Consider the following 13599-nt stretch of genomic DNA (forward strand, 5'->3'; position numbering starts at 1 on the left):
TACACGATTCATTTATTGCATCCAAAAGTCTGCAGGTGTATAACCTTATGTTTGCAGGTGCCCACACAGCAATTTGTAGGGATTCTAAAGTAAGACAGGTTTGAAACCACATTCCTTATGTTGAAATATCTTTTTTTTGCCTAGCAGCATGCATATTGTATTACAGGAATGCATAGACTGTGAAACCACTTTTTATAAAGCTGTTCTAACATCTATACCCTGGTAAAACAATACTGTGAGTGATTTGGGTGCAAAGTCACAAAATTCTTTAGTGCCAACTTTCTCTAGTTGTGTAGCCAGTTCCTCCAATGAGCAAACTGTAGCTGATACTACATGCTTGTGCAATTCCGCAGCACTGTGCCTACGAATAGAAACTTGTCATATTATACAGTATTTTATGCACTGCCTTATCAGAAATCAGATTACATCTGTGCATAATTGGGTCATTTAACTCTGGAGGGGGGAGGCTGTTACATTAAGGGGGAGATTTATCAAAATGATTGCTTTCTATTCATTCTTATGGGATTTTTAGAATTGGATTTATTAATGGAGTTCAGCATTTGATAAATATGCTTTTAATAATACCATAGGAATGAATAGAAAGTGCGTGAGTTCTAAATTGACACTTTGATATAACTGCCCATAAAATAATGAAATTGTGCCTTCATTTTTAAAGCCTTATTATTATTTTTGTTTTTCAGAGGACTACCATTTGCCTCTTGATGGTCTACCATCTGGAATAGAACCTCAGAGTCCTAGGACAACAGAGGAAAATCTGCAAAGGACCAGCAGACATTTCCGCTACTGTGGGACCAAAAACATGGAGATGTCAGACAGTGACCGGCCTGTCAGCTTTGGTTCAACATCCTCCTCTGCCTCTTCCAGAGACAGTCACTGTTCATTTGGCAGTCGGATGACCCTAGCATCGAACAATCACTTAGGCTTGTTTCACCAAGATAAAGAAGCTGGAGCCATAAAATTAGAACTGGTTCCTGCCCGACAGATGTCAAATGATGACCATCATAGGATCTGCACCAAAGAACAGCCTCATGGAAGTCCAAGGGAAAAGCTATCTGATGAGCATCAAAGCGCTCAATGGAAAGCTGAAGGTAAAAGATCAATGAAAAAGTGTTCAGTGACTGAAGCAGTAGAGTCGACCAGTCCGAAACTCATGTATGTTGACAGAGTGGTTCAAGAAATTCTCCATACTGAAAGGACCTATGTGCAGGATCTCAAAAGCATAGTTGAGGTAAGAAGCACTTTTTATGACATACTATTTGAATATATGGGCATATAAAACACAAAACAAATCCAAGCCTTGTGTGCAGTCAGACTAAAGTTTAGTCCTGTATACTGGAAGATTTAAGCAGAAGGAATTAAGGGTGCATCCGCTGGCTCAATGGTAGGGTAGATGAGCAACAATGTAGAAGTAAAAATTCACGTTTATTGTGTCATTTAAAAACATGAAGAAATTCTGACGAAGTGACCATTGTAGTCACGAAACTTGTAGAGCCATGTACTCCCCTGCCTTGCTCATCCATCTTTGAATTTTTTTAAATTCTTCATAAACTAATGTAATTCCAAGTCATCTAGCCAATCTGCATTAGATTTGCTTGTGTGTTTGACCCATGGGTAACAAGCCATATGCAGTCAACTTTTGGCATACTTGGCATTTATCACATTGTTCTTCATCTGATATGGACAACACTGACATGGAGTATACTGACCATAATCACACCTTGTAATCCCACATTCATCCTACTGATAACTTTTCCCTACTCTATGGGGCCACAGTTTCTACTCCCACAAAGGCAAAAAAAAAAAAAAAAGTTTAGTTTAATGCAAAAGCATTTACAAATACCTTTTTAAAAATAGGTAAGGTCTTTTGTGCAACTTCAGCTACATTACTACATACATTATGCAGGGGCTATTTCTTTATAATTTGTCAAAATCTTATAAATACATTATAAAAGAATTGGTTTAAACAAACCTGTACCCATGTTATGCACCTTTAACATTTAGCTTTTACCCACTATTCATATATTTGAAAAACTGCATATTGCTATCTGATGTAGAAACCAGATGCACTTTCTCCTAAAATGTAAACGCTGAACATGACACTGGAACGTAACAATTGCCTTTAATGGCTTTTCCAGGCCAGAGAATGTGTTCTTTAATCTTCAGAGTGTTGTTGCAAGAAACAGTAGGATTGTATAGTCACTTTGTGTAAAAAAAAAAAAAAAAAAATAGAGCTTGTTTTACTTGTATATGGTATAGGCTAAACATGACAAAACACTGCTATAAAGATGCAATTCTGATTATTGGTAATCATCTTGGCTAATCTCTAGGAGAGGGGCAAAAGATGCATTAAATCTTTGATTGTTAACCTAGTTATTAGTATCTGATATTAATGTTTTTTCAAACCATTTTGCAAGTGTTTAGTTGTTATTACTAACCCTGTAGCCACAAAATTGTTAGCAGATGTAACTAGTGTAAAATTTCATGGATGAATTGCTTCTGCCAACTCATTTTATATCTATCCTGTCTAGTCCTGCTTATGCATTTATATACCATAAATCTTTTTACTTAATTAGTATATTATGATTAGTATCTTACTAGTATAATAATTAGTATATTACTTTGCGTGTGTATGTTTGTATTTTACATTAGGGCAGTGGTGATTCAGGGTTCTGTACATTTTCAGGCAAGAATCATCTAAAGTGATCCTCCATGTGAGGAATAGTGGGTTAGTTTGGGTGTTGTAACACTACATATTCTATTGAATACATCCCTTAGGGGAATATTTATCAAGGGTCGAAATTCGAATTGAAAAAGACCAACCGAAGTGAAGTCGAAGAGGTCCGTATTCCGCCTTATTTGAATTGCACGATCGAAGGAATATCGCATTCGATTGAATTTGATTAGAAGTTTTTCCCCCAAAAAACTTTGATTCCCACCAATTGACTCCAAATTGGTTCTAGGAGGTCCCCCATAGGCTAAAACAGCAAGTCGAAGTTTTAAAGAGACATTCGAATCGAATTTAGACTATTCCCTATTTGAAGTACACAAAAAATAGCTTAAAATTCAAAGTTTTTAACTTTGAAAATTCACCTTGACCTTTGAGGTTTGCTCTTGTCCCAAACCTTATCTTAAAATATGCTCTGTTTTTTGTTATTTAAATAAACTATACATAAAGGACATCTAAAGTCCTGTTAAAAAGTTTTAGAGCAGGGGTTGTTAAAAGGGATGTTTACCTTGAAATTAACTTTTAGTATGATGTAGAGAGCGATATTCTGAGACAATTTGCAGTTGGTTTTCATGTTTTATTATTTGTGGTTTTTGAGTTATTTAGCTTTTTATACAACAGCTCTCCAGTTTACAATTTTAGCAATCTGGTTTCTAGGGTCCAAATTACCCTAGCAACCATGCATTGATATAAATAAGAGACTGGAATATGAATAGGGGAGGGTCTGAATAGACGATGATAAAAAGTAACAATAACAATACATTTGTAGCCTTAAAGAGCATTTGTTTTAGATGAGGTCAGTGACCCTCATCTGAAAGCTGGAAAGAGTCCGTAGCAAGGAAATAAACCAGAAACTGTAAAAAAAAGAAAAAATTTAAGTCCAATTGAAAAGTTGTTCAGAATTAGCCATTCTATAACATACTAAAAGTTAACCTAGAAAAGACCCATCCCTGCAACCTGGGTTACATAAACATAAATGAGCCTTAGGCTGGTTCAAAACTGCCTGTCCAAGTTTTTTTGTTCTGAAACCCAGAAAAAGTTTCCAGTATAATCCCTGAGAACCACCAATTCCAGGCGGACACATCACTACCCTGCCCAATGATGTAACTGCCCCTCTCCCCCCCAAATGTCATCATCTCTCCCTTCTGGACTCATCTGCTCAACTCTTAGTCCCCCTTAGTCACCTTAGTCACCTTGTCAACCCTGTCTGGATGATGGCAAAGGGAAAGTGGCAACCTTAATTTACCTGCATAGTGATAAAAAAGCAAAAATACATGAGCTCATTTAATCTGGGTTCCACCCAAGGCTAAGAAACACTAGTTTAGGCAAAGTATTTTCAAAAGCTTTTAGTTGCCCTTTAAACCTTTATCTACAAAGGGTCAAAGCAAGTCGCATCAAAAGGGACTGTTCCCATTTGTCAAAGCTTACATTTCCACAATTGCATTTTAACTTTGAGTTATCCAACTGTTGTAATTATGGCTTTATATGCAATCATAGAACATCTGTAATACATGGTAAGTGAAATATTAACTGTATGTTAATATGTTAATTGTCTTGATAAAGCTCTGAACAGCTGCATGTAGGTGAGCTTTTATATCCTCCATTAAAATTATCTTCATTTCAGCAACATTTGTTATTATGGCTACCGAAGAGGCGTTCAATCTTGCCCAAGTGTTTTGGGGGAAAATATAATACGGCGTGATGTAGAATCGGTGATCAAAACTAAGCCTTACATTACCATTATAATTCAGGTATAGCTTAAACAAATTAGGACACACTACTCAATTTGGAAAATAACAAGCACATTCTGCCAAAAACACTTACTTTGTGTAAGGAATTGCCTTTAAGGCTGTAAATCAATGTACGGTACATGTTAACATTGAGCTGGTATTTGTCTGCGTTTGTTTCCCTTTAATCTGCTGCTTCCTACTGCCAAACACATTTCTGCTTGCTTGCCAGATATATGTGGCATGTTCAAGTGGTAGTTAAGACTGAAAAGAGTTTTTGTGTGCAGCTGAACATGTCACTGCAGAGTCTCTCAAATATCTTTTCATCTCCTGGTGGTCTGGACCTCAGGGGGATTGAATTATACAGCAAAAGAGATGGTTTTTCCAAAAACTCAAGCCAGATATCCATAAGCAGGATTTTGCTTTGCCATCTAAAAACAAGTATAGTAAATGGCTGGTATAGTTATATGTTTGTGTGCTAAATATGGCTTCCAGGATTTACACTTTTGTTAAAAAAACCCATCTAATAACAAATGTGTGCTAGCTCCAGGCCATGTAATTAAATACCTTTTAAAAGGACACTCTGTTGCTTGAAATGAATCATTCTCTTGAGACAGCCGTTTCAATTCATCAAGGAATCAACAAAAACAAGCACATTTACCAACAAATGTCCATGCTCTGTTTTTGTGTTGCCAGTGAAGATTGAGTAGGACCCCCACCGACTTCATTGGTTTCATGTTCTCAGTTGAAAAGGACTATGTATGAATCATAAAAGGCAGTTTGTTAGAGATCCCAACCGGCAAATGTGAAAAGGAAATTAGATCTGTCAAACAGAAAGACTCTAAGGATCAGTAATATATGGATTACACCTTACAGTTTATCACCGTTAGGGAAATTATACCCTAGCAGTGGGTCATCTTCTAACAGTCCAATTAGAAGCCATGCATTGTCATGGACATTGGTCTGCTGCATTCATCTTAAAACATCAGAAATTCTATGTTTGTTACACCTAAGGCTTTGTTCATGTGAGGCAAGCAATATGGCAGCCCCTGACATGTCTGTATTAATAAAATTCTGCTGATAATCAGACGCATGCAGTTCCTTGCAGGCTGTTTGGCTAAAGAACATGTTGCTTGAGACCCAGTGGTCTCAAATCAGGTTCTCATTTTTGAATTTGGGAGCAAGTTTTAGACTTTAATTAACAAGAGCATCATCGGACAGAATCTTCTGCAACCTGAGGTCTACAAATAGCCAGTCATAGCCCTTATTTAGCAAACCCTGATTTTTTTACAGCTTGTATGGCTCCCCATAACTTCTTAAATGTTATTGAGGCTTATGGGTCAAAAAGGTCTGCACGTCTTAAGGTGGCCATACACTATAAGACCCACTCGTTTGGCAAAACGAGCGGATCTTAACCCGATATGCCCACTAACGGCTGGGCGATATCGGATTAAAATTCTACGAATGGGCTCTGACAGGTTGCAGTACCGCATCAATTAGCTGATGCAGCCCTGGATCTTACAAAAAAAATACAAACTTGACCGATCGATATCTGGCTGATTTTTGGCCTGATATCGATCAGTAGAACCCATCAGGAGCCCCCACACGTGGTCATATAATCTGCCGAATCGGTCTAAAGGACCGATATCGGCAGCTTTAATCTGCCCCTGTATGGCCACCTGAACACCCAGTGGATGGACATTAGCTTATAGAGGTTTCACGTAAAAGAAAAACAATTATCTTAAACATCTTCCGTCTCGGCAATCTTTTATAAACTTAATATATTAAGAGAAATATGTTATATACATGATTTGTGAGCAGGTTTCTGTTCAATATCGCTTTATAGTTAGGCATACTGTACACAAATGGCAGAAAAACATTTTTTTTTGTTAACTTTATACTTGTCTTGCATGGCATACAATAAATGTCATCCTGACCGTATATAAGATATGGGGGGAGCATGAATGTTAAAGCATAGTGTGAAGTCCATAAGTAATGACTGGTAAATGAAAGAGTGCATAGGTCATACTGTTTTATGGTAGGGAAGATCTAAGGACTCCAGGGGATGGCTATTTTAATCTTGATAACCAAGTAGAGGAAAGAGAGTGAAGTATGTGTGAAATGCAATTCTCTGAAAGGTTAGAAGTGCTTGACATGTTACAGGTCTGTAGCCATGAGCGGTGTGAAGTAGACAGCAAATCAATATCATCAATCAATGACCTGGAAAAGTCATGTTCATCACTAGTAGAGGAAACTTAATGCCAACCTTTCCATTCCCACTACTACTCATTCCAGTGTGTATGTAGCCTTACACATCTTGTGTTTCACAAACACTTAATCATAAGCCTATGATGATTATAGTAGGGACTGTATTTATGAGTGCAAAAATACAGTTGTGGTTTGCCACAGTAATATACCATTCTTTGAAGGTGCTTGTGTCTAAAGCTGGCCATAGACACAAAGATCCGATCGTACGAATCGAGGATTCATGCGATTTTTCAGACCGTGTGTGTAGAGTCCTGACATTTTTTGTCCTGCGGAGATCGGTCGTTTGGTCGATTGGACAGGTTAAAAAATTTCTGTCGGCTGCCAATAATTTCTCTGCATGTATTGTCAATCGTTCGATTTTCAGTGGGAGACTGTCACTAGCTTTTGTCGGACATAACTTTGTACGATTGCTGTTGGGCAGATCATCGGCTCATCTGTTCTTTTACTACTTATTTGATCTGAATGGTTAGTGGCAGGTTGGGAGATGGGGAAGTCCGATTGTTTGCATCTATGGCCAGCTTTAAGCTTTTCATATTGGGTTGTGCATGTACCTGGAACCTGGAAAATACTTTGCAGCAGCATGTAGTGCTAGTGGCAATGGCCTAGTGCCATTAAAGGAATTTCTAAATGTAAAGTAAAGCGTTTTTTGCACATACAGCTGCACAGTGTTTGAGGTTTATATTATTTTTACTCTAGGGCCATTTATATATGTTGCACCTTGTACATTTTTGTTGCCTCGTCTGATTCAGCCTGCTTTCTTCTTTATTACCCTGTAAAAGTGGATGGACAACTCCATCTGCCATAATATTTTCTGTTGCCTCCTTGAATGGAAACGAGATGCTCTGACACTGTGGAAGTCAAATATATAAAGGGAGAAAAAGCCCTTGTGTGCAGCTTTTGTCTTCATAACCCTGTGTGTTTGCTTAGGTTGTTGCCTGCTCTTTGCAGCTGTTTAAGCAAAAGCCATGAAGTTTACTCATCGTCTGGTAGAACCATACCAGCTAATCTTGTTGTAATTGTTTGACCATTACATTATATCTCCATTATTATTATCACCATTGCAGCCTCTTACAGAGGCTATATTTTTCTGTAATTATTGTTGAAATGAAACTCCCACTCACTTATCAGTTGCATTATGTAGACTCTTAATATGAGAGAGAAATTATTTGTAGTCAAAAGTAGGGTTGGTTTTTATTCGCTCCCACCACGGGATTGTCACTTAGCCACTTGCTATTTTTGGTGTATCTTTGCCACATGTTCAAAATAGAGTTTATTTTGCCCTTTTTAAATGTTTTTTTTTGACCAGCTAGAAATCTGGCAAATATTCATCAGACTACTTGTGATTTTTTTGTTTGAGAAGTAAAAACTAAAAACATTCACCATATCATTGGTGAGCATTTTTTCCAGTCTAAATTGTATGAATTGTAGTTATTGCTATTATTACTGGAATGTTTGCCATTATGCTTTGCCAGAAAACGTTTACGAACAATAAAGTATGTAATACAGACCGAAATCAAATATATTACTGGGACAATTAAATCAAAGGCAGTAGTATGTTAGCAGAATGAGTTGTTATATCATATTTGCAGGCCATGAATCGGCAGCTGTATAATAGTTGCAGCCACAGGTGCAGAGAGCAAATCCTCTTATTCTGAGGCAAATGAAATACAAGACTTCCCCGGTGCCACAATAAGACAAAAAACTAATCAAACCCATATTTCCTCAGTCATAATATTTTGAAAAAAATTAATTTGCATGCTCCTAAAGAGAGGGCTTGAAGGGGTTGTTTACCTTTGAGTTAACTTTTCATATGTAGAGAGTGATATTCTGAGACAATTTGCAGTTGGTTTTCATTTTTTATTTGTGTTTTTTTAGTTAATTAGCATCCACATTTCTGAAATTACAAACTGCTAAATAGAAAGCTATGTTACAAATTACCCTAACAACTGATTTGAATAAGAGATTGGAATGTGAATAGGAGAGGGTCTGAATAGAAAGACGATTCATTTAAAAGTAGCAATAACAATACATTTGTAGCCTTACAGAGCATTCGTTTTTAGATAGGGTCACCCCAATTTGAAAGCTGGAAAAAGAAGAAGGCATATAATTCAAAAACTATAAAAAAAAAAAAAAAAGTAATGAAGATCAATTGAAAAGTTGCTTAGAATTGGTCATTCTATAACATAGTACACGTTAGTTACGTATTCTAGTTTCTGGGGGGGGAAAGCTTCTGAAAATGTATGGTTAAATTCTCGATATGTGTAGGTTAGTCCTGTTTAACTTTATGGCAAGGGCTCTAGAAATACCCTCAAAATAAAAGCAAGTAGGTTACAAAATAACCAGAAGAATAAAAATAAATTTACTCTTTTATTGTTGCTTGGGAAGGGCTCATTGATATAATACTGGCAGAGTTAGACCACAATTTTGCAATTTTTTACGTGACATAATGAGATGACTATGTACCTTTAACCAATAATTTCTGCACACCTTGCATCTTAGGTTCTACTTTAACCAGGACACTATCTGCAGGATATTAGGCTCCTATTAAAATTGGCCATAGTGTGTGAATGTGATGGAGATTCGGGGAGATTTAGTTGCCTGGTGGCTAATCACCTCGTCTTTGCGGCAACCAATCTCCTCGAACGCCTTCCCTCACTCTTGCGCTGGCTAAAATGAAAAATCGCCGGCGCTAAGCACACACGCAATTCATTTTCCGAAGTCTCCCGAAGTTTCCTAGGTGTGTGCTTAGCGCCGGCGATTTTTCATTTTAGCCAGCGCAAGAGTGAGGGAAGGCGTTCGAGGAGATTGGTTGCCGCAAAGACGAAACGCCCAGTGTAACCTTACCCTTAGGTCTCCATCACACACTATGGCCAATTTTAATAGGAGTCTAATATCCTGCCTGGTGTGAAAACTGTCGCATGTTAAGAAATAAGTATGACCTTACCCTAAGAGCACTAAGCGTCTCAAAAGGCATAACACTTGGTGCTGATGCATGGAGCACTTGTACTTTGGGTCTGGCTGTGCTCTGTGACTCGTGCAAGATAAAAATCTGGTGCGAGGAGCAGAGTTCAAATTATGGAGTGGGAGTGGCTTATATGTCTTCCAGTTGGTAAGTGAACCCTATAGTTTTGCAAATCATATTTACTGAGGGTTCTGCAAATACTGTACATTTGACCGGGTACATGAGTGACCGTTTCCTGGGAGGTTGTGGAAATTCATGAAGGGTGAGGTCACATGAAATGACCCAATGACATTTACACAAAACTATTTGTTCTGTTCTGTTATCTGACCTGGCTTCATAATGTACAGCATGCACAAATCTTTTGAAGATACAGATAACATCTACGAGACCCTTAACAGACCAGATTCCAACCCTGGGGGGTAATGTGAAATTCTAGTCTGTGTAATTAATTATAGATCACCTATAAGCAATTTCCAGAAAGTTTAAGAAGTGGGTAGAGATAGGATTAGAGGATCAATTAGTCAACCAGAGCTGTTACTCCTCATGTTATTACAAAATAGATCTCTTAAAAGTAGACCTTTTTTTTTTTTTCTCTCCAGAATACCCTATTTTCATGGCTACAACCTTCTGAACTTCCACTATGGAGCAGTAGGTCACTATCTGCTTTTCTCTATGGAAGCATTCATAGTGAATTGGAATTCATGCTGTTGCAACCCTAAAAATATGGTGATTTGGAAAAACATGCCCCTGCTCAAGATATGCTGTCCAATCCATGGCACAGTGAGATTGTAAAATTGTGTTGTAATTACAGGAGTTAATCTGGGGGAACATTTTAGAGCAACATTGGAGCAATTATGTATTGTATCTCAGTAATCCTTGAGAAGTGTCTGTTTTCTTGCAGGAGAGAACAGCTAACTTTACATAGTAGCTGCTTTGTTCAGTTTCCTGTGAAAATTTGCCACAATTTGCAGGTCACTGTCTGAACGGAGTTCCTCATCCTCTCTACATATTACAACTGCCAAGGTCTTGCGTTTGTCTTTAAAACAAAAAAATCTGCTTGTGATAAGTAAATAGATGTTTAATAGTAAATTGAGTTAGAGGTAAAATTATTAACAGCATGACCTAAAACTTTTAAAGGCACCATTTGTGGTGTGTAACTTGAGATAATCCAGATGTCTTTTAAGGCTACATAGCTCTTTCATCGGGTGTCAAACTATTATTTTCCTTCCCATTTTATTTTGAAATATTGTCTGTAATTTTGTTTCGAAGCCCAGAGTGACTTTCCCATAGCGATTAAATGTCCACAGTGTGACAAATGGTTCTTTGTGGTGTAATGCACACAAGCACATTGTAGACACAAAACAAGCCCCAGTGATATTACAGACAAGGTCCATTTGTGAAGGAATGTCGGTAATAAGTACAGGTATGGTATCAGTTATCTGGAAACCCGTTATCCAGAAAGCTCCAAATTATAGGATGCCCATCTCCTATAAAGTCAATTATAATCAAATAAATCAAATTTTAAAAATTTTTTTTTATAATAAAACAGTACCTTGTGCTTGATGGAATCTAAGCTGCATAAATCCATATTGGTGACAAAACAACCCTATTGAGTTTTTGTGTTTAAATAATTTTTTAGTAGACTTAAGATATGGTGATCCAAATTACGGAAAGGTCCCTTATCTGGAAAACCACAGCTTCCAAGTTTTCTGGATAATAGAGCCTATACCTGTGCAATGAAGATGATTTAATTGCATTATATACAATAAAAAATCCTAGTCAAACAAAACCATTTGACCTTTTTACCATATGTCCTATTTAAAAAAGCATTTTTTTGCTTTAACGCCAATAAATGCCTCCTCGCGCTTTTCTCAAAAATATTTATGGGCCTCAATGGTATATGAAACTCTTGCAGTTGTGTTTGCCCTGGGGTGCAGTGAATTCATAATAGTCTGAAACAGGTGTTGCCACACATCTGTTTGTAGAGCTGTTGCCAACAAGATTTGAGGATTAACAGGTTTATTTGAAGAAAATGCACTTAAGTATATGGAACTGGGATGTTCACTTACCATTAAGGGGTTCTGGGAAAGAAACAGCATATTAGATCCTTTGTTACAATAATTACACCAACGTCTACAATCCATTTTGTCAAGAATGCATCTGCATAGCAACTGGAGTCAATATATTTAAACGATCACAAATTGACACCAGATATCTTCTCCTCTGTCAGCCATTCAATTAAAATATTTCATATAATGTACATGTATGGGACCTGTTATCCAGAATGCTCGGTGGCCTGGGGGTTTCTGGATAACAGATCTTTCTGTAATTTGGATCTTTATACCTTGTCTACTTAAAAATCATGTAAACATTAAATAAACCCAATAGGCTAGTTTTGCTTCCAATAAGGATTAATTATATCTTGGTTTGGATCAAGTACAAGGTACTGTTTTATTATTATTACAGTAAAAAAGGAAATCATTTACAAAAATTTGGATTATTTGGAAAAAATGGAGTCTATGGGAGAAAGTCTTTCCATAATTCAGAGCTTTCTGGATAATGAGTTTCCAGATAACTGATCCCATACCTGTACAAGTATAACTAATTCCAGCAAATAAGCCTGTGCTAATTCCTTATAGATTTAACACAGTATAAAAAGCAAACAAGAGATGTTCTTGCACACTTAACACAGTATGAAAGTGAATTGTTTGTGTAGCATCTAGGTCACCAGAATTTTTTTGTCATCCGAATTTGTCTTTATAAGTTGTGCTAGATCTGTAGCATTGTTAACTTATGGCATAAGTTTTGGGGTTAGCCGGTGCAGTGGAGGTTCTATGTATGTATAATATTTATTCATATGGTGCCATTTATATATGTAGTGCTGTAAATGGTCAATAGAGTTTTATATGGACCATGGCAGATGGGGACATTTGTTGCTTAGTTTTATGTAGTTTTGTGGTGAGGATAAATCCAAGTTGCCTTGCAAGAAAATTAAACGTTTTTATTTTATTGATGATAGGAAAGCATTTTTGGGAGATTTGTCACCCGTGAAGATTTTAAAGCAAGCGATAAATCTCCTCATCTGCCATCACCCTCAATTTTACAATTCCACCACATTGTTCTCTTCAGAGTTGACTGTTGGCTTATTCCTACATTTGGCATGTGTGGGAAGAGGTCAGTGGGCAACAGTGAGCTGAATATTTGAACTTTTATGCCATGGCATTCTGAGCAAGCAGAATCATACAGGCCCTGTTTAATTCAGTGCTATTTTAGCATTCTAAACACTACACCAGTTAAGATAAATATTGTAGGAAATAAAAAGCTTGTGTAGTCTACAGCCTGACAGTAAAACAAATTGCAGTTCATATGATCCGCAAGCCTCTTTGTGTATTTTGAAAAAGATATGCGGGTTTGTTTTGTGTATTTTCAAGCATTAGGACGGTTTACTGAAAAAGCATCGTTCACTTTGCCTATTAATCTTCTGTCGTAAACCTCTGTTTACAATGAGAGTCAGATTCATGGCAGGTCATCTGTTGGGCCTTTCACCTGCCCCAAAGGGATTCCTTTTGACTTGCTTAACTTAAATAATTTGAGTTGAGACCTGTATCTGCAGAGGAGGCTGTCTAGAGTCCAGTGCCTCCAAGGTATATTTTGTTTCCTTAGAAAAATGTGTAGATTTTTTTTCACATCTGGAAAGTGCAAATTCCATGCTTTCCCACATAGGCCTTAGTTGTTAAACAGTCCTTTCCCCATGATATTACAATAAATGCACCTAAGTTTTATGCATCAATACTTTGTGAACGTGGACTGGATACATTTCTCTTTCAATGAATTAGCAAATGATTTTTTCCCTGTGCATATTAGCCTTACATCATTAAAATCTATACCAGACACAC

General features: G+C 37.1%; 1 protein-coding gene across 3 annotated transcripts in view; it reads left to right on the forward strand.

Moving 5' to 3' along the window:
• Nucleotides 1–13599, forward strand: part of plekhg1.L (pleckstrin homology and RhoGEF domain containing G1 L homeolog) — a 141648-nt gene that overhangs the window by 98216 nt on the left and 29833 nt on the right. For all 3 annotated transcript variants that reach the window (XM_018262980.2, XM_018262982.2, XM_018262981.2), the window contains one exon: nt 702–1249. In XM_018262980.2, the coding sequence (XP_018118469.1) occupies nt 702–1249 (548 nt within the window). The remainder of the gene's footprint in view (nt 1–701; nt 1250–13599) is intronic.

This window comes from Xenopus laevis, chromosome 5L (genome assembly GCF_017654675.1).
Source record: "Xenopus laevis strain J_2021 chromosome 5L, Xenopus_laevis_v10.1, whole genome shotgun sequence".
Classification (NCBI taxonomy): Eukaryota; Metazoa; Chordata; class Amphibia; order Anura; family Pipidae; genus Xenopus; species Xenopus laevis.